The sequence below is a fragment of the Heptranchias perlo genome, chromosome 16 (genome assembly GCF_035084215.1).
Source record: "Heptranchias perlo isolate sHepPer1 chromosome 16, sHepPer1.hap1, whole genome shotgun sequence".
NCBI classification, from domain to species: domain Eukaryota; kingdom Metazoa; phylum Chordata; class Chondrichthyes; order Hexanchiformes; family Hexanchidae; genus Heptranchias; species Heptranchias perlo.
This window is the reverse complement of record NC_090340.1, coordinates 40,608,192-40,632,465: the sequence shown is the minus strand read 5'-3', so window position 1 is coordinate 40,632,465 and position 24,274 is coordinate 40,608,192. Positions and strand designations below refer to the sequence as shown.

The following is a 24,274-nucleotide window of genomic DNA, read 5'->3' as shown; positions in this document are numbered from 1 at the left end:
TTTTATATTTCCAATTTAAATTCCTATCTCGACATTTAAAACGGAAGGCCTCTATATGAACTTGTAAGGCTGTAATTGCACTGTCCTGCTAGTAATGGCACTGTAGTGCCTCCATTGGGTGAGTGTGTAATTATAGCCTAGTTGTGCAAAGTCAGTTTCCATTGATGACATGGACATAGGAATTTATAGTGGAGCAAGTTGACTGGAAATGCATGTAGATGTAGATGCGGATTGACTCAAATTTCATATTAGTTGAAAATCAACCAATGAAGGAACACTTAAGTACTCACAATACACATAATATATTTAATCATATCTGGAAAAAATTCCTATTCACAAAGCTGAAACAACCAGTCAAGAATTGTGAGAACACCTTTGAATGCTGTGACAGTTTTCACTTGCACCCCCCCCCTCATCCGAACATTTTAAGGGTTCCTGCCTTGGAACTGTTGATTCCTTGACCTGTGCATTTTTCTTCAGGAATCCTATTAAGGATTCCATAGTGGTCCTCTGTTAGGGCATCTACTCTCATAGCAGCATAAGCATATTGTTTGGCTTCCTTCCCAGAGCACCCATTATTGACTTAGGGTGACTTTTATGATGTTCTGGGGGGCACTGAGCACTTACAGTTTTTCTGTCCTGTGAACTTACTTAGTGATGTGATAAACATTCTGGTGAAATGCTTAAAGATACAGGAGACAAGAATGTTGATCACTTCACTAAGTAAGTTCACAAGACAGAAAGACTGTGTCTGCTCAGTGCCCTCTAAAACACCATAAAAGTTGCCCTAAGTCAACAACGGGTGCTCTGGGAAGGAAGCCAAACAAAAGACTTATGCTACAATGAGAGTGGATGCCATGATTGGACTGAGGAGAGAAAGATGAAAAAAATAGAGCAGGAAAATAGTTAATATAAGTAAGAAACAAACGAGACAAAAGTTGACAACCTTTTATTAATTACCTGGTTGCAAGAAGGAGATCGAGCTCATTATTTAGAATTGGAAGCACATTGGGGTCCTGCAAGCAGCGCACTCCTAGCTTGGCTTTGTCCTTGAAAGAGGTATTTGTGGAGGCAAGTTTTCGGAAGGCCAATCTGATGCCTTTGATCCCATTTGTGATTGACAGCTGTACTTAATTGTGAAAGAAACTATTTTAAGATTTTTTTTGTCACAGTTCAGTCTTCAAAGCAAAGACTCTGTACCTTCGAAGCAAAGGCACTGGAATGGATTTCTACGTTGCCAGGCAGTTGACAAACTGGAGCTCGCAGCGAGACTCAGCGAATACCCCATTACACATATAAACTTCATATTGCGGGTGCTGGTCCAAGTTGTGAATCACAAAGAACCTCAAGGATTTTGAGACAATTTAATTGTTTAACTGTTTCTGTGAGATAGTAAAGGCCTCCAATCTAGTGAAATCTGCAGTATTTTTCTTGGTTTTGTTTGATTTAATTTGTAAGTTTGTCTGATTCATAGCTTATAGCCTGCGAGATACAGTATGTTAGTGTTATTTGTCTGTCTATGTTGTTGATCCAGAAAGTATGCAGCATCTGGTGCTATGAGTGAACTTATCAACAAGATAAGGGGTTTATTGTTCATCCTGGGCAAATTGCCTCCCTGATTACTTTGTGGATAAGGTAATATTTTAGTTCATAAGAAGCATGGGCTTGCCTATGAAAGTGGTTCTTTGTGCTGCACACAAAAAAAGTATTTAGAAAGTATCTACATCATAATTATGTTCAATCTCTGTTTAATACATTTGATGATGACATGGACAAAGATAACCCACCACATGGGGAATCGTGGGTGTGATACCATGAGTTACTGTTGTTGCATCCCCAGATGTCTAGTTTTAAAAAAATGTTGGCATGCATTTACAATATACACAGATGAAAAATAGAAAATAATGAAGCCATGCAAAAGCACTAACAAAAGTTTGAATAGATGGTATCCATTTAACTTATAAAAGTACGTGTGTGTTGATGCACGTATGCATGAAATACAGTTTATCAACATAGATGGAGGTGTATTCAATTCTTATTTTATGTTCTCAGTAATGTGGAAAGTACAGCTCTGTAAAAGTTATTTAATGAATTTTGCTATAAACCCACACGTAATTAAACAAATTATCTGAGTTAAAAGCCCAGCATTCTAAATTTGAAATGTTCGTCGCAGCATCTATGCAACTCAGTACCTCTGCCATCCATTGAGCTGTGGGGGAGGGGAGAATAGAAGTGATCTTGTGTAAAATTGAACTTTTTTGGTGATAATAATTGAGCAAATAACTGTATAGGATTAAGATGTACAGCCCACATATCAAAGGTCTTTAACAACCTGATTTCCAGTCCTTTTGTGGCTATAGGCTGACCACCCCCACAGGGATAGAATCCAGCTCCAAGGAATAGCCAACAAAGTGCAAGTAAATAGCTCTCCTGCAATGGTGATCCTTCCCTTCCAGTCTTGATTCTGCCTTTCAAGTGAACCAAGGGGATGAAATCACTTGCTATTTCTTATGTACCAGTGGACAAGCATCACTGTGGACGCTTAGGCAAGGGAAGTAATCCACCTCTGCTGCCCTTTGCATGTCAAACTAAGATTCTCCCAAAATTAGGAAAGTCATCTGTTCAGGTCATTGAGGGAGATCGTATGGGAGCAATTCTGTTGGTGGAGGTGGTTGGCCTCTTGTGGGTCCACTCTACAATAAAAGTAGTGGAGAGCTTAACATTGTTTTCTGATATTGAAACCTTGCTAATCTCATTTGTGATTTTTGGTTATTCTTTGGTTAGATTTGAGGATTACGCGGGTCAATTTGAATTTGGTTAGACCATTCCCAAGCAATAGAAGTGCTGTTAGTTGGTTATTGGGTGACATTGAAGTGCTATGTATTTGTGCAGTAACATTTTCATAACTGTAGTGAGAATGTGGAACTTGCTGCCACGTGGAGTGGTTGAAGCAGAAAGATAGCATTGATGCATTCATGAGGGAGAAGGGAATAGAGGGGTACAGAGGCAAGGTGACTAGAGGTAATTCGAGTGGGAGGAGGCTCGTGTGGACTATAAATACCGACATGGTCCATTTCGGCCGAATGGCCTGTTTTTGTGCTTCAGCTTCAATATAATTCTATGTAATCTACAATGGAAGGGAATTTATGCTCGATATTTTGTGAGTCCAAAAAAGTTGTCAAGATTCTGCCCAGTCCCAGATCTGCTGTATTTGAATCAAATTCTTAACAGGTTCAAAATTGTCACATTGCCACACATTTTTAGATAAGTCTGTCTGGGAAACAAGATGACAGCTGTGGATCTTAAAAATTGCATATTTGTTTACAACACTGGAAATTCCTCAAATTCCTGTTCAACCTCGTAGTGCACGGTACTTCCATTTAGGCTTGAATCGACATTCTCCGGTTGCAGTACCAGCATCAGAACATGAGCATTGCTGTAAGCCTTTTTAAATATTTGAATTACTGTTCTTTGTCAGTCACTTAAGTTGCTGGGAGAAGCCTTGTCCTGGAACAAGTTCAGGTCTCCAGGAGATGTGTGGGCGGTTAACAGCCCTGAAGACTTGTTTGGTTGGAAATAATACAAAAATAGCCTGTAATTTGATATGATTCAGAGCTCTTTCCCTTTGGCTGTTGAAAATTGTTTGCGTTGCCATCAGCTGTTTGACAATGCTGCACTAATTGCATTATTCCTACAAAATACGAGCAACTGAACGTGTCCAATACTGGGTTACTATCGTGGAAAAATAAACATTAAGAAATTAATCATACAAGCAGTATGATTTTAAAAATCCTATTCCATGAACAGAAAAAAAATAATTCATAAAGGTTCAGGACACTTGAAGATGTACACAATATTTTATCATAAAACAGAATGCTGACCACTTGGTAAATAGTGTCTGCTGTATTACAAGCAAAATGCCACAGGTTAAAATGACAAGATTCCCCACTTGATAAATTGAGAATACTCAAGTGACTTGTTACTAAATAAAATCTTGTTTCGCAGAGAGACAGTAAATACTGTGTTGAGTTTATCATAATTTTGTGAGCAAGTTTGAAAAATGTATTTAGTCATAATACCCTCTGCACCTGCACCTCATGCCACTCACTTTGCGCTATGCCCCTATCGTTGGGCACGATGATTCACTGTTTTACCCTTCCTACCTTATAACCTCGCAGCCTCTCCTTTCCTTTGTGCCTCGGCCTTGCCTCTTACCATGCCGACTACATCTTCTCCGTCTGTCCTTACCCGTTTCAATCCTTTGCCTTGCACAATGATGATTGGGCCCTCCCACTGCAGCCTTCTTGCATTCCTTTGTGTTCTATTCCCTTTATCTCCCCCACTGTTAGGGCAATGGTATCCAAGTCAGCCCAGTTCTTTTGCACCCTCTCTCTGCAATGATGCCCCCTGGGCCCCCTTTAAGAACCACTTCTATTCCTGTATCTCTATCCTCTTTTTGTCTGTCTTGACTTTCTGTTTATCCCCATCACCCCACACTCTCTGTTCCCCCACCCTTCTTGTGCTTGACCATTCCTTCTCTGATCCTTAACCTCCTCTGCCCACTTCACATTCCTCATCCCTCTCTCCCTGATCTCCCCTCTCAAATCTCCATCACCACTTCCCTCTTTGCACCCTCACTGTTTGTTCCCAGTCCCCCTTCCTGAACTTTTTTTTTAAAAACTAAAATATTGGCCAGAGGCCTTCAAGAGTGGGGCACAGGCCTTAAGTTTAACAAACAATGTGGTGCAAAGATGGAGAGTGGGCAGGACAGGCCCTGAAGTTTTACATTTTTTTGAGGGAGGAACTTTTAGTGGAGAGCAGGGCTGGATGAAGCCAGAATTTTTACATTTTTGGGGGAGGGAAGCAGGCAATGGAAAGTAGGGTCGGATGGAGCCGACTTATATTTATTTTTGCAGAAAGTGGGACAGTTGACTCGGACCAGAGCTGAAGAAGTGGGGCCAGAAGGAGACATTAAATATTGAGTGTGACTGGGGCTGAAAGGATTTTTTTTAAACTTACAGTTGATGCTTGTAATGGGGTGACGGGCACAGAGAGTTGTGGCTAGTAGAGGCACAATAGCTGGGGTGATGGGATGGGAAGGTTCTGCAGCAACAAGTAGTAATGAGAGGGCTAATTACAGTGCAGCCAAATGTTGACATTGTCCCATTGTTTATTTAGCAATTTAACAGTTTAAGTGTTGACATACAAGCATTACTGAGAAATTGTGACTCAGGAATTACGGGTAATTTGGACACTAAGTGTAGGCAGTTGCAACACTTAATAATATACCAATGAATCTTCCATGGCGTTGCACATGGGGAGTCGATACCAACTGCAGTTTCTAGGCCGAGCGGGTTTAGAGAATTAATTTGAGCAGATATGAAGGGAGGTGGATGGAGAAGAAGGGGGAAGGACTAGAGGGAGAATATTAAAATGACCCCGTCCTCTACTACTTCTCCTGTTGAGCTACGCGTTTAGCCACTATATCTTCCCCTCTCTTTCCCTACCCCTGCCTTCACATCATCCACCTCTTCCTTCCGCGCCCTTCCCCTTCTCCCCGCCCCACCCCCCCCCCCCCAACTCGTCCTTTCCCTTCTCTTCCTCTCTTGCCCCCTTTCTCCCATCCCCTCCTCCTCCTCCTCACTTCTCCTCGACATCCGCCCCCACTCTCTCCTCCCCTATGTGGTGTTCATATTATCAAACTCTCTGCCCCTCTTTGCTGGGGTTCTGGAGAAGAGATTGAAGTTTACTTTTCTCTCGAGTTGTATATACTGTATGGTACATAGGAGTGGGCCATTCAGCCCCTTGATCGTGTTCCGCTATTTAGTTAGATCATGGCTAATCTGTACCTCAAATCCATTTACCTGCCTTTGATCCATATCCCTTGATACCCATACCTAATAAAAATCTGTCACTCTCCGTCTTGAAAATTTCAATTGACCCACCATCCACAGCTTTTTGGGGAGGGAATTCCAGAATTTCACGACCCATTGTGTGAAAAAAATGCTCCCTGATTTCATTCTTAAATGGCCTATTTCGAATTTTAATATTGTGCCCCCTCCTCTGTTCCCCACAAGAGGAAATAGTTTCTCTGTATTTACTCTTTTATCATTTATCATTTTAAACATTTCAACTAGATCACCCCTCAACCTTCTAAACTTGAGAATACAAGCCCAGTTTATGCAACCTGTCCTCATATTCTAACCCTTTAAGCCCTGGGATCATTCTGGTGAATTTGTACCGTATCCCCATCAAGGCCAAAATGGCCTTCCTGAGGTGTGGCACCCAAAACTGAATGTAGTACTCAAGATATGGTCTGACCAAGGCTCTATACAACTGAAGTATAACTTCCTCCCCTTTGTATTCCAGCCCCTTTGAGATAAAGGCCAACATTCCAAGAATATTTTGCCCTTGGAGGGGATACAGTGCAGATTCAGCAGAATGATACTGGGGCTTAAAGGGTTAAATTATGAGGCCATTCCATTCGCATTTTGCTTACTTTTTGCACCCGTGCACTGGCACTTAGCGATTTGTGTACCTGGACACCCAAATCCAGTTGCTCCTCCACAGTTCGTGGTCTCTCGCCATTTAGAAAATATTCCAGTTTGTCTTTCTTGGATCCAAAGTGGATGACCTCACACTTTCGCACATTGAATTCCACCTGCCACAGTTTTGCCCACTCACTTAATCTGTCTATTTCCCTTTGTAGCTTTCTGCTCCCACCTACACAACTTATTATGCCTCCAAACTTGGATAAACAACTCTATTCCTTCGTCCAAGTCATTGATATATATGGTGAAAAGCTGAGGCCCTGATACAGATCACTGGGGAACTTGTCACGTCCTGCTAATCAGAGTACATTCCCTTTATCCCTGCTCTCTCTCTCCTACCTATTCCCAAGGTTACCTCCAATTTTTTTTTAATTCATTCATGGGATGACAGTCAGCATGAATTTGTTAAGGGGAGGGCGGGTCTGACGAACTTGATCGAATTTTTTGAGGAGGTGACGAAGGATTGATGAGGGTACTGCAATTGATGTAGTCTACACGGATATTAGCAAGGCTTTTGACCAGGTCCTGCATGGCAGATTGGTCAAAAAAGTATAGGCCCATGGGATCCAAGGGAATGTGGCAAATTGGATCCAAAATTGGCTCAGTGGCAGGAAGCAAAGACGGGTGTTTTTGCGACTGGAAGGCTGTTTCCTGTGGGGTGCCGCAAGGCTCGGTACTAGGGCCTTTGCTTTTTGTGGTGTGCTTCAACGTAGGGGGCATGATTAAGAAATTTGCAGATGATACAAAGATAGTCCGTGTGGTTGATAGTGAGGAGGAAAGCTGTAGATATCAATGGACTGGTCAGATGGGCAGAAAAGTGGAAAATGGAGTTCAATCCGGAGAAGTGTGAGGTATTGCATTTGGGGAGAGCAAACAAGACAAGGGAATTCACAATAAATGGGAGGATACTGAGCGGAGTAGAGGAAGTGAAGGACCTCTGAGTGCAAGTCCACAGATCCCTGAATGTAGCAGGACAGTTAGATAAGGTGGTTAAGAAGGCAAATGGAATGCTTTCCTTTATTAGCCGAGGCATAGAATATAAAAGCAGGGATGTTATGCCGCATAAAACACTGGTCAGACCACAGCTTGAGTACTGCGCACAGTTCTGGTCACCACATTACAGGAAGGATGTAATTGCACTAGAGAGGGTGCAGAGGAGATTTACGAGGATGTTGCCAGGACTGGAGAATTTTAGCTATGATGACAGATTAGATAGGCTGGGGTTGTTTTCCTTGGAACAGAGGAGGCTGAGGGGAGATTTGATTGAGGTGTACAAAATTATGAGGGGCCTCGATAGAGTGGATAGGAAGGACGTATTTCCCTTAGTGGAGGGGTCAATAACCAGGGGGCATAGATTTAAAGTGATTGGGAGAAGGATTAGAGCGGAAATGAGGAATTTTTTTTTCACCCAGAGGGTGGTGGGGGTCTGGAACTCACTGCCTGAGAGGGTGGTAGAGGCAGAAACCCTCAACTCATTTACAAAATACCTGGATGTGCACCTGAAGAGCCGAGACCTGCAGGGCTACGGACCAAATGAGGGAAAGTGGGATTAGGCTGGGTGGTTCGTTTCTCTCCGGCGCGGACACGATGGGCCGAATGGTCTTCTTCTGTGCCGTAAATTTTCTGTGATTCTATGTGGGTGTTGCTGGCAAGGCCAGCATTTATTGCCCATCCCTAATTGCCCTCGAGAAGGTGGTGGTGAGCCACCTTCTTGAACTGCTGCAGTCCATGTGGTGAAGGTTCTCCCGCAGTGCTGTTAGGAAGGGAGTTCCAGGATTTTGACCGAGCGACGATGAAGGAACGGCGATATATTTCCAAGTCGGGATAGTGTGTGACTTGGAGGAGAACGTGCAGGTGGTGTTGTTCCCGTGTGCCTGCAGCCCTTGTCCTTCTAGGTGGTAGAGGTCGCGTGTTTGGGAGGTGCTGTTGAAGAAGCCTTGGCGAGTTGCTGCAGTGCATCCTGTAGATGGTACAGACTGCAGCCACGTGCGCTGGTGGTGAAGGGAGTGAATGTTTAGGGTGGTGGATGGGGTGCCAATCAAACGGGCTGCTTTGTCCTGGATGGTGTCGAGCTTCTTGAGTGTTGTTGGAGCTGCACTCATCCAGGCAAGTGGGGAGTATTCCATCACACTCCTGACTTGTGCCTCATAGACGGTGGAAAGGCTTTGGGGAGTCAGGGGGTGAGTCACTTGCTGCAGAATACCCAGCCTCTGACCTGCTCTTGTAGCCACTGTATTTATGTGGCTGGTCCAGTTAGCTTTCTGGTCAATGGTGACCCCCATGCTCTTTTATTTTTGCTAATAATCTCTTGTGTGGAACCTTATCAAATGCCTTCTGGAAGTCCATATAGACAACTTCCATAGACACTCTCCTATCCACCACATTAGTGACCTCAAAAAATTCAACCAGCGTAGTCAGAAATGATCTACCCCTCACAAATCCGATGCTGACTCTCTTTGATTAGCTTATACTTTTTCAAGTGCTCAGTCACTCTGTCCCTGTGATAGATTCCAGTCACTTCCCCATAACTCATGTTAAACTGATAGGTCTGTAGTTTCCTGGATTCCCCCTCCCTCCTTTCTTAAATAATAGTGACATTTGCAATTTTCCGATCCAAAGGCACAATTCCTGAATCTAGAGAGCTTTGGAAAATTATGACTATTGCACCTGCAATTTGCCCACCTGTTTCTTTTAATCCCTAGGATAAAAACCATCAGGTCCTGGAGATTTGTCTATTTTAAGCCCCATTATTTTCTCCAATACTACTTTCTTATATTAAATCCAATAAGTTCCTTTCCTTGACCTATTTTTGGTTCCCTTATATTGCTGGTATTCTGTCATCTTCCTCTACTGTGAAAACAGATACAAAGTATATTCATTTGACAAATCTACCATTTCCTTATTGTCCATTATAATATCACCTGCATCTGTCTTTAATGGGCCCACATTCTCCCTTACCATTCTCTTTCTCTGAGTAAATGTTTTTCTAAATATATTTGATAAGCAAGTTTTTTCTGGTGCTCCTTTTTGCACCTCTTATTACTTTCTTTGTATCCCTTTGTTGCTTTTTATAGCTCTTCAAGTCTGCTGGATGGTATTAAATAACTTTATTTTATCAATAACTCCATTACATTTTCATCTCTTACCCTTCAAAGCTGCACTTACCCCTTCCTATACCCACTCCATCCTGCATCATTGCTGTGTTGAAATCAAGATTATTTGCACACTCTCTTACTCTAATATTTTCGCAGGACCTAAAGACTGGAACTTCTCGTCTTTCTCAGTCTGTCCTTGCATTCTTCAGGCTTTTAAAATACAAGTTTAGCGTCACCTGAGCAGTACTTTGTGATTTACCTTGTCTTTCCGTTTTTGACCTTGGTGATGTTCTGCACTGGGCTTGGTGCTTCACCTTGTTTTTTCAATTGGAAAAAGTGATAAGGCACCAGGGGAAAAACTTGCATTGTTTATACTGTTGCAGAATTTTTGTGAGTGTTTTTTGTTTAACGTACTATGATAGCTGATGTTTGCTGTTAAAACAGATGACATTTATGGAACTACATTGACTATTTTGATCTAAATATGTGTAGGTCTAACCCAGTGTTCTCAATGGAAAAAGGAATGCCCAATGGGTGCAAGAGAGGTGTTGGAGCTGGGAAAGAAGCTGATATTTTGGAGTGGTGCAACTCTTGTAATAATAACTGTGCCTACGAGATTTCTGCAATTCATAAGATTTTTACCTGCAAAGAAAAGGTCCCATAGTGGTTTAAAATACTCAGGTGGATGAAAAAGATTTGTTCTATTTGTTATTTGTAGCAAAATTGTAAACATCTACGTAAAGAACACATTTACAGTCTTGCTATAAATATCGAGTAGCGGAAATCTTCCCCCTTGGTGGCATCATACTTTCCAACAGGAAGTCTTGTCACTGGAGGTAGATTTTTTTTCGATAAGGCACCTTAATTGCACTGTTGTGAATAGTATTATAGCCAAGCAGTTACTGAATATGCATGAATGGTTTTGTAGGAAAAAGTCAGAAAAGCAAACACTTTGAAGTTTGTGAATATCTTCAAGGAAGATCATTCAGGTAACATTTTAGAGAGTATTTCTTCACAATTGTAAATTATAACAGAGTCATTTGTCCCTTTATGAATAATTTAACACTTAATTTCAGTGTTGTTGCTGTTTATTCACTTTCAGTCATGCCCTGTGGGAACCCTAGTAGGAAACAGCAGCTTTATTGTACATGGTATCCACACCAAAAATTTACAACAGCTAGGATGGGTGGGTATAACCTTGGAGCAATAATACATTGTTTGTAATTTTTAGCAGTTAGAATGGTGTTGCCGGTAATAAATTTAAGTGATTCAATGAACAGATCTGTTCAGCAAACATAGTGATGGAGTGATATTGATTGTTTGCTTTTTTATATATATATTATATATATATTATATATATAACTTCAGTATAAATTAGTAAAAGACAGACTGCCTCCATTTGATCTGCATTGTGAAATTAATGTCCTACCATGATGAAAAACTAGCTGCTGTCTCACTTCATGTATTTCTGCTGTTGAATCTCAAGCGCAGCTTGTGAGTTGGAAGCTGTTCAGGATCTGTTGGCGTTACTGTGTTTTGCAACACTTCCAACTGTCATTTAACTATTTCTGTCATTAATAGGGCAACAGGTGGACCGTCAGGTAGAAGTGGACATCGGATGGTTGTTTGTAAGAGACAGATCTTAGTATTTGGTGGATTCCATGAGAGCACAAGGTAAGTTACATTTTGAAAGTGACTACTATTCTAGATAAAATATCTATTTAACACACTGAGTAGCAAAACCAGTCAATGTTATGTATATTTATGAATTGAAGAAATACACCAAGGATTCTTCATAATTTCAGCGTTATTGAAGCTTCATTTCTTGCAGCTGTTTTGGTCCATTCCACCACAATCTTAGATTTTCACAGACTTTTTTCTGTAGCAAAGACATATTAGAAGCTGCAAGTGAAGTGAGAACTGGGAGTCTGATATGGAATTGACACAAATGTTAAACAGCTTGAGAATGGTGTATTATTAATTATTTGCAATGTGAGGCAATTGACTTAGTGTGTAAAGAATTGGTGTGATTAACTTATCTACTGAGAATATTAAATTGCCCATAATTTATTTTACTCAGGAACAATAAAACATGAGCATAGAACTAAGTAGGAAATAAAGTACAAATATATACAAGGAATGTACCACCAAACAGCCTATAGACTGCAATAACATCTAATGGCTGTGTGAGGAATTCTTTCGACATATAAGGCTTACATCACCATAGTAATGAACACATCTGCATTGGTCCAGAGTGTTACTATTTTGCAGCACCCTCAGTTTTTAACCTAATTACTTAGTTTAAAATAAAACACAAAAATACTTCTGTTAAACAACCAGAACTTTTTTTTAGCAGGGACCATAACACCCAGACACAATATGTATTTTTCTTCTATCGGTGGAGACACTTGCTTTTTAAAAATTCATTCTCAGGATGTGGGCATTGCTGACAACGCCAGCATTTATTGCCCATCCCTAGTTGCCCTTGAGAAAGTGGTAGTGGGCCTTCTTCTTGAACCGCTGCAGTCCATGTGGTGAAGGAGCATCCACAATGCTGTTAGGTACGGAGTTCCAGGATTTCGAGCCAGCAAGAATGAAAGAATGGTGATATATCCAAGTCAGGATGATGTGTGACTTGGAGAGGAACTTGGAGATGATGGTGTTCCCATACACCTATTGTCCTTTTCCTTTTAAGTGATAGAGGTCGCGGGTTTTGGAGGTGCTGCCGAAGAAGCCTCGGCGCGTTGCTACAGTGCATCCTGTAGTTAGCACACACTGCAGCCATGGTACGCTGATGGTGGAGGGGATGGATGTTTAAGCCAGTAGATAGGGTGCCGAACAAGCGGATTACTTTGTCCTGGATAGTGTTGAGTTTCTTGAGAGTTGTTGGAGCTGCCCCCATCCAAGCCAGTGAAGAGTATTCCATCACACTCCTGACTTGTACTTGGTAGAGAGGCTTTGGGGAGTCAGGAAGTGAGCCACTCGCCACAGAATACCCAGCCTCTGACCTGCTCTAGTAGCCACAGTTTCTGGTTTCTGGTCAATGGTGACCCTCAGATTGTTGGTGGCGGGGAACAGAGTGATGGTAATGCCATTGAATGTCAAGAGGAGGTGGTTATTCTGCCTCTTATTGGAGATGGTCATTGCCTGACATTTGTGTGGCGTGAATGTCATTTGCCACTTCTGGAGCCCAAGCCTGGATGTTGTCCAGGTCTTGCGACGTGCAGGCATGGACTGCTTCATAATTTGAGCAATTGCAAATGGAGCTGAACACTGTAATCATCATCGCACAACCCCACTTTTGAACTTATGGTGGAGGAAAGGGCATTGATGAAGCAGCTGAACATAGTTGGATCTAGGACGCTGCCCTGAGGAACTCTTGCAGCGGTGTCCTGGAATGCAGATGATTGGCCTCCAAAGACCACAACCATCTTCCTTTGTGCCAGGTATGACTCCAGCCACTGGAGAGTTTTCCCCTTGGTCCCCATTGACTTCAGTTTTACTAGGGCTCCTTGGTGCCCCACTCGATCAAATGCTGCCTTGATGTCAAGGGCATTTACTCTCACCTCACCTCTGGAATTCAGCTCTTTTGTCCATGTTTGGACCAAGGCTGTAATGAGCTCTGGAGCCGAGTGGTTCCAGCAGACCCCAAACTGAGCAGGCTTTTACTGAGTAAGTGCCACTTGATCGCACTGTTGATGACTTCTTCCATCACTTCGCTGATGATTGGGAGTAGGCTGATGGGGTAGTAATTGGCGGGGTTGGATTTGTCCTGCTTTTTGTGGGCAGGATTTACCTGGGCAATTTTGCAAATTCCAGTGCTATACTGGAACAGCTCAGCGGCTAGTTCTGGAGCACAGGTGTTCCGAACTACAGCCAGGATATTGTTGTGGCCTGTAGCCTTTGTTGTGTCCATTGCACTCAGCCATTTTTTGATGTTATGTGGAGTGAATTGTATTCGCTGACGTCTGGCATCTATGATGGTGGTGACCTCAGGAGGAGGTCAAAAAGGATCATCCCCTCGGCACTTCAGGCTGAAGATGGTTGCAAACACTTTTAGCCTTATCTTTTGCACACACATGCTGGGCTCCACCATATTGAGGATATGGATCTTCATGGGTTTTCTGCTTCATGATGGCTGGATTAAGATTTAGATGCAGTAACCTGGGATGTTATCCATTTGCTCCATTATCTGCAAAGAATTCTGGATCCAGGACTAAGGGGTTTAAGTTCCTCTAATGGTTAATTTTAATAAAAAAGTAGATGTGAGCATGAAGCACTGTTCCTTGTTTTATACTTCTGTGTTTTTGCTAAAGTGGCTGAGTTGAGAAAAATATAGCCCAAAAATGGGTCATGTTAATGCAGCCACTTTATCACCTTTTTTCTGCCAGGTATTCTGTTTCCTGGTATTTAGTTTAATGAAAGGGACTAGACATACTGGGATAGAGATTCTGCTAGATTGTGTTGGTTTTATCAGCGCAATCCGGCCGAATCAGCACATAAGTTCAAGGAATTTCTAATTACGCTGGGCATAATTACGTCCAGTGTAACTTGAGTTTCCATGATCTTTTGCGCTGGTTCAAAAATGATTGTGCTGAAGCCGGCCCCACCCACAAAACTAGCCACCCTCCACCCCCCCACAAAATAATGAGAATGGCAAGTTTCCGTCAATTGTGCCTGTCTGCAGCTCTTTGAGGAGGATCTTCAAATTAAGCTAGTTTTCTTAGATGCACAGGCACCCGCAGGCACATTTTCAACGTTTTTACATGTTAAAAAATACTTAATTTACTAAGATACTGATTAGTGTACACCAATGAAAGTAGTAAATGGTTCAATATAGTATTTTTAAGTCATTTTCAGTGATTTAAAATCAGGTTACTCACAGGTGGAGGACGAGACACTCTTATTAAAAATGTTTATTTTTTGTGATACATCCATTTTCAGCTGCATTAATAAAACTGCACCAGATTACCACTGTTCAAAACATCTATGAATATTTTTATTACAAAGAATAAAATAAGCGATTATGCTCTGTTAAGCTTCCAGATTGCGCTGCCTCAGGGAAGATTTTACGTTTGTGATTATGCAAATACATTTTAGCAGAAATTTGAACTGGAACCTCACTGGCACAATTTTCTGATGCAATTGCTGATTGCACCCAAAACAGAAACTCTACTCCATTGAACCTAACATCAAGCATCTAGTTCCAGATTGGGACTCTAACTCAATCTCACATGGCCCCTCTTTGAGCCAATTGCCACAATGGATCTTAAGTTTTTGTCATGGAAATCTAGGAGATTCGGTCACTCTGTGAAGGGTGCAAGAAGGGAGGGTTGCAAACAGGGTTGCCAACCCACTTTGGAGCAATCCAAAACATCCTTTGTTCACATAGTGCTGCTGAGACTGAATATGCCTGTACCCTTGTCCTCAACTGATTATGGAAAGCCTCTCAGACCACAGCCCCTCCCACCATAAGGCATCATCACTTCCCACCAAACCTCTGGATGTAGTGGCCACTGCTGCTGCAATTTTTAACCCACCTGAGTCCCAATCCTGCTGCGTCACCTCTGCAGAGAAAAACTAGAGAAAGATTAAAAATACAAGACTAAGAAAAGGAAAGGGAAAAAAGTAAAAGAGCAGGGATAGAGAGACAAGAGAGAAAGACAGTAGTGAAGAAGAGATCAAGAGAGTCAGAAGTGAAGGGGGCAAGAGAGAGAGAGATGGAGACAGAAATGAAGGGAGCAAGAAAGGAGACAGAGCGTTAGGACGAGAGAGAAATTGAAATGAAGGAAATGGAATTCGCTTGGACCAATGACTCAAGTGTAAAATATATTGGGAGTTGAACAGAGCATTTAATCATGATTTTGACTGAAAATTAATTTAGTCATATGGAATCCACTCCCTTGTTATTACACATGATTTGACCCACTACCCCAAAAGGTTTGACATCCCTGGTGTAGGGTACTCATTGTATGTGGAGTGTAACAAAAAAAGATTGTTAGACAACCTAGCTTGAGCATAGAGTCATCATTCTTTGAAGGTGTGCTTATGCTATGTCATGTGATAATTCCTGCTGGAAACGCTCTAGACTTTGAGTGGAGGAAAAAAGGGTCATATGATTCCTGCCCACATAAAAGCTGGAATGTAAGAAGGCTTTCAGCTGATCAAGCTTATATTTTCTATTGACTGTTCTATGTGTCTTATCGACCACTTTTTTAAAAATCCCGAGGGAAAGTTTTTCATATAAGGACAGATGATCCTCTGAAGATTTATTTCAGGGAGCTATAATATGCTATTTCTTTCTTGGAAGAAACTCAAGAAAGGAAGTGTTGAACATAGTTATTACATTTGTGAAGGAGACAGCTTATCTCAACTGATATTAATTGTGCAGGTCTCCTTCAGAATAAACATATCCAGCACTTCCTTTACTGTGTCCTGCTTATATGATACATGTTTAATTTGTGTATTGTGCAGTTAAAAATTAACAACATTTTTGTAGTATTGATACATTTTGATGTATTCACTTCGCACAGTATAGTAGTACTGAAGTAGCAGCATCGAATGCTTCAGGATAATTGTACACACTGTCAGTTGCTGTTTCGTTGCACAATGCCTCACAGTGCAATCATGTTTGTTATCAGCATGTGGCTTTTATTTAAAGTGCTTTTTATTTAGGTGGAAAGTTTCCTACATATTTTTGTGCATGTTTTAATTGTCACATGCCTGTAACTGATTCTCAATAAAGTTCAGGGTTGTCACTAGGATTTTTCAGACTTCTCAATCAGATAGTTAAACACTTTATTGTACTTTCATGATACAAAAATTAAGCCTTAAATACCATCAACATATAATAATGTGTTAATTCCTCTGGAGAGTATTCAAAAATTAAGCACATACCATACTTCTCTTCCACCCAACCCCTGTGACTTCAGAACAAAGTCTTTAAGTTTGCAGTTATCCCAGGAACAGTTTTAAATTCGGGAATGCTGTTCTAAATTTGGGACAATATAACAAGAATGAAGATGACCCCAAAATTCAGACATTTCAATTATATCTGGATAATTGAGAGGTACGAAGCTTACCCATACCGTGCAGCATGAATAAAAGTATTCTATAATCTACAATGATACGAATGCAGGCATAGTTGATTCACAGTCCTTAGCAAGAGTGAAATCACTAAGTTATAGAATGATTTCAGTATGGAGAAATTCTGCTTTATATTCGTATTAAATTGACTTTTTCAATATTTGTAATAATAGGAATATCACACTATTGTTAAAGTATATGGGGCCATATGAAATTGGCTACAGTTTGATACTCACTGAACCTTGTGAAAGCTTTGACCTTTATGAAACTTTTATGCAGGTCATTTATAAGTGTTTTTTCTATTTGCAGTGCCATTTGCCTATTTTTATCCTCATCACATTTGTACTGTTTAGCTTTCTGATTTACAATTTTTTTTCTTTCCAAGGAAGAATTCACATTTCCACTTATCTGCAATTATAAATACAAATGTCATGGAAAATACTGCACTAACTGAAAGGGTTAACTGCTCACCATTTAGCCAGAAAAGGTTTAATAAACAATTCTTTGTTTTAGGGATTTTGTTTATTACAGTGACGTTTACTCCTTTAACCTGGATACATTCACATGGTCAAAGTTGTTTCCATCTGGGACCGGTCCATGCCCTCGCTCAGGCTGTCAAATGGCTTCTACTCCAGATGGCAACGTAGTAATTTATGGAGGTTATTCAAAACAGGTAATTTATCAAGGTTCTTCTATTTGTTCAGTTTGGCATAAAATAATACAAGAGATAGTTATATAACAGTAACAATTGCCTTGAAGAATTTATAGACATCCATGGTAATTTTCTCACTGATTTGCTTGGAAATCAGGATATCAATATTTTTTGTGTCACAGTTGGGATTCTAGATAGCTCAAAAATAATCAAATTTCACAGTCGTCACTGATGACTTGATATTTTCACCTCCATTTTGAATGTACTGTAGGTAGTTGAGAGCCTTGGGAAAAATGATATAGCCTTTAGGGAAGAAAAATATAGTAAGCTTGGGGAAAGTAGCCTTGGACTAGGGATTGATGATGTCAGAAAATAATAGGCTTTCCTGGTTAAAATTAATTGGTTTTTTTTGTTATTGATAGTCTGTAACTTGAATGTTTGATAACATTTGAGTGCTGTCATCATTTTTGCAGCAGTATTGTTAGGCGCACCCATGGTTCATTTGATTAAAGCATCGAGTACTTGTGCCACGCAGACATGGAAAGTCCCAGCAAATCTTAGCTGGGGAGGTGCTAGGAGCTCCAATTGGTTTCGGTGTCCGAGTTAAGCAAGGACACACAAAGGATATGGGCCCTGACAACATCCCTACTGTAGCACTGAAGACCTGTGCACCAGAGCAAGGCGCTCCCCTAGTCCAGCTGTTCCGGTACAGCTACGACACCAGAATCTACTCGACAATGTGGAAGACAGGATAAATGTAATAAGATCATGTAACCCTGTCGGTGTCCTCCTAATCATCAGTAAAATGATGGAAGGATTAATCAATTGTGCCATTAAGCAACATCCACGCACCAATAACCTGAAATAATGGAGAAGATTGATGAAGGTAATGTATATGGACTTTGAAAAGGCATTTGATAAAGTGCCGCATAATAGACTTGTTAGCAAAATGGAAGCCAATGGGATTAAAGGGGCAGTAGCAGCGTGGATACGAAATTGGCAAAGTGATAGAAAGCAGAGAGTAGTGGTGAACAGTTGTTTATCAGACTAGAGAGGAGTATACTGTAGTATCCCCCAGGCTTTGATCAGGAGAAACTGTTGCCAGTGGCAGATAACTAGAGGACACAGATTTAAGATAATTGACAAAAAGAACCAGTGGGCAGATGAGGAGACATTATTTTACACAGCAAGTTATTATGATCTGGAATGCACTGCCTGAAAGGGTGGTGGAAGCAGATTCAATAGTAACTTTCAGAAGGGAATTGGATATATATTTGAAAGGAAAAAAAGTCATGGCTATGGGCAAAGAGCACGGGAGTGGGACTAATTGGATTGCTTTTTCAAAGAGCCGGCACAGGCATGATGGGCCAAATGGCTTCCTTCTGTCCTGTAAGATTCTATGATAATCTGCTCATAAACCTCAGTTCGGGTTCTGCGAGAACCAATTGGTTGTATCACAGCCTTGATCCAGACATGGACACAAGAGCTGAATGCCAGAGGGGAGCCCTCAACATTAAGGCAAAATTCAACTGAGTATGGCAAAACTGACCTCAATTGGGGTCAAGGGGAAAACTGTTCAGTGGCAGGATCCACTCTTAATGATTTTACATTTTTTTAACAAATGCCACCTTAGGTTTTGGCTGCCACTAGAACACTCTGGCTTTAGCACACATTGAGAATCTCTGCAGTGGTGTGTTTTGAGCAAGTCAGCAATATTTAGGGAAAACGTCAAAAAATCTAGGAAGATACATCGGTGTCCTCCTAATCATCAGTGAAATGATGGAAGGATTCATCAATTGTGCCATTAAGCAACATCTACTCACCAATAATCTGAAATAATGGAGAAGATTGATGAAGATAATGCAGTTGGTGTTGTGTATATGAACTTTGAAAAGGCATTCGATAAAGTAGCAAAATGGAAGCCAGTGGGATTAAAGGGGCAGGAGCAGCATGGATATGAAATTGGCTAAGTGATAGAAAGCAGAGAGTAGTGGTGAACAGTTGTTTATCAGACTAGAGAGGAGTATACTGTAGTATCCCCCAGGCTTTGATAAGGAGAAACTGTTACCAGTGGCAGATAAATTTATAAATGGGCAAATTTTTCAATCACCTACAGCATTACAACATATCCAGTTGTACTTAAAGTGGGAATTGTCCTTGTGAAAACCATTCTTTGGGGAGTGAAAACAGCTAGAGAGACAGTCATTGTCTTTGTCATTATTAAATCTGCAAGTGACAATGCATTTCAATGGATTTCATATTGTATGACCACACACGTGTCAAGAATTGATTTTAAAAGGACCCCACTATATTGGAATTTACTGTTCATTGCACGGTATAGCTTTGAAAATTATGTGAATAAAATATTGTTTTATTTGTACAAGATGGTAATAGAGCAAAATACATTGTCACATAATCTATGTCTTAGGGTTTGTTTACTGTCTTTGATCAAAATATTAGAACAAAAGTATACTGATTATGAGTGAAATAATACTAATATTCGGTATCTTATTCAGTCTTTCCCAAATCGCAGATCTTGTTATTCAACTTTTAAAAACAGCATCTGTGATCCAGCCATATGCTAAACAAAATGAACCTATCTCTGCTAGTCTTGAGCTTTATTTTTTTGATCAGTCCATGATATGAAAGGGTTAATTCTGAGTATATGAAAAAAATCCCCAAGAGCAATGCATATTAGTTCATGCAAATGGTCATACTGATGGCCCCTCTCTGTAGGCCACGGTTTCATTCGCAAGACCTTAGAAACCACAGGTGAAATCCCAACCTCAGTTATAACCTTTACACGTGACACAACCGACAGAAGGTAACAGCAGGTGTTATTCATTGTACATCTTAATGATGTGGAGATGCCGGTGATGGACTGGGGTTAACAATTGTAAACAATTTTACAACACCAAGTTATAGTCCAACAAATTTATTTTAAATTTCACAAGCTTTCGGAGGCTTCCTCCTTCCTCTGGTGAATGGTGTGGAAATGAAATTTTCGAATCCTTCGCATTTGTAAATCACAGAATAATGCCTGGTGATTACTGCCCGTTGCCAAGGCAATCACAGTGAGCAGACAGAAAGGTGTCACCTAAAAGGCCACCGCATATACAAACCCCCCAAAAAAAAGAGAGAGAGAGAGGGAAGACAGTCAATGACCCGTTATATTAAAAACAGATAACATTTGTTCGCTGGTGGGGTTACGTGTAGTAGTGTGACATGAACCCAAGATCCCGGTTGAGGCCGTCCTCATGGTTGCGGAACTTGGCTATCAATTTCTGCTCGACGATTTTGCATTGTCGTGTGTCTCGAAGGCCGCCTTGGAGTATGCTTACCCGAAGGTCGGTGGCTGAATGTCCTTGAGTGCTGAAGTGTTCCCCGACAGGGAGAGAACCCTCCTGTTTGGCGATTGTTGCGCGGTGTCCGTTCATCCGTTGTCGCAGCGTCTGCATGGTCTCGCCAATGTACCATGCTCTGGGGCATCCTTTCCTGCAACGTATGAGGTAGACAACGTTGGCCGAGTCACAGGAGTATGAACTGTGCACCTGGTGGGTGGTGTCCTCTCGTGTGATGGTGGTATCTGTGTCGATGATCTGGCATGTCTTGCAGAGGTTACCGTGGCAGGGTTGTGTGGTGTCGTGGACGCTGTTCTCCTGAATTTACTGAGGGGTGGGGGAAAGAGGAGGTTTTAATTAAACAGGGTTGTGCAATAAAATACAACAGCCTTTACAAACTGGCATGTTCCGCAAATACTGCGGTCCTGTATGTGGGTTCAGAAGCAAAGTTTTAATTGTTTCTTTGGTTTTGGAGGCTAGATTTTTGCACAGCATTAAAGTAGTTACTTGAGTCGTAATTTAAATTATTGATCTTGGCCTTCATACCAATATGATCAGTAACTATTAAAGATATTTCGATACTTTTTCTTCCAGTATTCAACAGAGCATCCTGTTCTCACTTACAACTTATTTTAAAATTTTAGCCACTGAACACCACAGTTTGTTTTTAGAGTTGCCACAAGTCATTGCTAATTTAAAATAACTATGAAACAAATTTGACCACTTTTCTCCATTCTATACAAAATTATGGGAACTATTCTGAATTTAATGAAATGTGAACTTGAGTGGGAGGGGTTAAGATGCTTAAAAAGACTAAAAAGACTGAAAATACTGGAAGATAGAAGTGAGAATTTAATCACCAATGAGTTATGATCCTGTTAATAAACATAAAAAAACAAGCTTTTATAAATGAACCAGGCAGGCTATTTAATTTAACAGAACAATTGCCAATGATGTAATAACCTGAGCAAGCCCATTCATTAGTGAACCTCATGCATGACACTCCGTCTGTCTCATAAAGCAGTCCACCATTGATCTTTTGCTCTTGTGTTGCATTCTGTTTGGAATGTTTCCCACTCTCTGCAGCACTTCTAAGTATTCCGTTGTGACCATATGCAGCTTTAAATGCTGTTGTGTTAAGAATAGATGTATAAATGTATATGCCTACCTGCCCATACTTGTGGTTATATATGTTTTGTGCTTGGACTATAGTTAATCTGATTTTCTGTTAGTCACAAAATTTGTCAGTTTTTTCAATCAAAACGAGAACGTCAGTCTTAAGGATTGAAACATATTACTGCTGCATGACATCTTTGTACTTTGGCAGATTTCTGTGTCACCTGACAGACACTTTATTAGCTTTAAAGAAAAGACAACCTAAAGATTTTTTTTTTGTTTAAACATGTACATAGTGCTGGATATCCAGTGTTTCAAACATACTTTGAAGTTTTAGCACTTTTAGCACCTAATGAAAGAGGAATTAAATAAAACAACTTGTCATAAATATGAATGAATATATATATTCATATATAATGGTGGATTATTTGGCTCAATTATTTTTATTACCTTTTTAAATTTAGATTGAATTCAATCTAATAGTATTTCAGAATTGCTTATTTGTTGTATATCATATATTGTCATATTTGTGCATAATTTAAACCTGTAAGGTCATTTTTTTAACACAAAAATCGATTTGTTTAAGGATAATTGAGTATTGAGCCGTTGGATGGCGTGGTACAGTAAAGCCTTTTTGGAAATACTTTGCGGCTTGTTTCACCACAAGTAGTAGTAATTGGACGATCAGACTTCACAGATAATCGTTTTTCATCACAAAGTTCTTGTGATGCAAGGAATATAAATATAAAAGAATTAGCGCTGGTGAGGTGAGGACGAGCTTTCCATGAACCTAGATTATCTGTTTCGTATTTTTTTAACATCAGCAGTAAAGAAAATAGAAAAATAAATAGGTCACTGCCAGCATTAAAATAATGTTGATTGGAAAATCTAGACTACACTGTTGGTTTCTGCATGGCTTTTCAGTTTCTAACAACAGTAGGTTGTATATTATACAGAGGAAGACAAATATGGAGGGGAGAGAGAATCACAGTGAACATAGCATTGCAAAGCTCCAATCAAGCAATGTCATAAATGTGGGCTCTGTGTTGTAACATTAGAAGAGTTTTACACTGAATTCCTGTTCCCAGGCTCTCATGAGCAGCTCTACATCACAAAGTAAAGAGATGACTGAGAGATGCTGATAACTAGAGTTATCCCACTTACAAATTTTGGAAATCATGTGATCATTGTGTAGAATACTCTTCCCCTTTAAGTTAGCTCTTGTGGTGTTCAACATTTCTGCAAGGGATGGTGTTTGTGGACTATAAGTTGAGCCTACATTATTTTTGATTCGGTTGTTGCACACTTGCAAAAAACATATCAACAACTTTTTACATTTAGTTTGCATTCTATGAGTCGCACAGAAAGAAAGTAATTTTTCACGTATAGATTTACAATGTGTATACGTTTTGTGCTTCTACTTTTTGAAAGCCTTCCACAACCTGATCTGCTAATATTTTTATGATAGATTCTTTAGAATGTTGATCACCTCAATAGTTTTTTGCACCAATTCTCTTTCATTTGAGAGTTTTCCAAATTGTTTGCAACTTTTCTAATATTCCCATTGCCAATAATATTTGGTGCTTAGCTAACATATAGGCTCCCTGTTAAATTAGACATAGGACGTATTATCCTTCCACACTCACCCCGCCCTCTCACAGGAAGATTCTGCTTATGTGCAACATTGTTTTAACTGCTAAGCTGCCAGGCCATACAGATTTTGTCTGTTATATTCACATTTAACCTAAATTGTCTAGCAAGAATGAGAGTGCTGTGTGAGTATGCCATGGAAAGACTGATTGTCAAATTCTGCAGGTTAACATACTAAATGTTCATGCAGATCTCCTTAGTGCTGTAATTCATCAGCTACAGCAAGAAGCTGTAGAAAATAAAGCATAGACACCCCAGTGGATTGGAGAGTGCTGTTGCTAAGCAACTGTAGGCCAAGACAGGCGATTGCTGAGATAGACCATGGCAGAACAAAGTGAGGGCAACATTAATCTAGCAAAAGACTAGTGCTTAACTGGGAACTGTCAGTCGCATGATATATTCATTGGAGCAATGTGGCAATGATAAGAATTGCTGTATTTTAATTTGGTAAGCTTTTAAAAAAACATTTTTAATTTCTTTTTACTGGAATGAGTTTTATTTACGCAACATTTCCATCGTAAACAGTTTACTTCAGAGGAATAAACCTGGAGGGGTGAGTGGCATTGATACCAGGTCTGCCATGCTTGACAGGCTTCTAGGTGATAGAGATCTCTTTACTAACCAATTCTTACTACTTTGGGTTGGGAAGAAAAGTTACCAACAAGGCAGTATTTTAACACATGTTTCCTACTACCCATTGGAAGAAGCCTCTTAATCATCACACTTTTTACTTGTTGTGAATTAGGAACTCTTTAGACCTGTATAGTGGACTTCTAGCATTTA

General features: G+C 40.4%; 1 protein-coding gene across 4 annotated transcripts in view; it reads left to right on the top strand.

The window, feature by feature from the left end:
- The window catches only part of klhdc4 (kelch domain containing 4), a 74,050-nt gene that overhangs the window by 31,073 nt on the left and 18,703 nt on the right, over positions 1-24,274 (top strand). For all 4 annotated transcript variants that reach the window (XR_010965967.1, XM_067998003.1, XM_067998002.1 and 1 more), the window contains exons 6-7: positions 11,228-11,320; positions 17,246-17,405. Coding sequence is in view for 3 of the 4 variants with exons in the window: in XM_067998003.1 (XP_067854104.1) it covers positions 11,228-11,320; positions 17,246-17,405 (253 nt within the window). In the remaining variant the exon portion in view is untranslated. The remainder of the gene's footprint in view (positions 1-11,227; positions 11,321-17,245; positions 17,406-24,274) is intronic.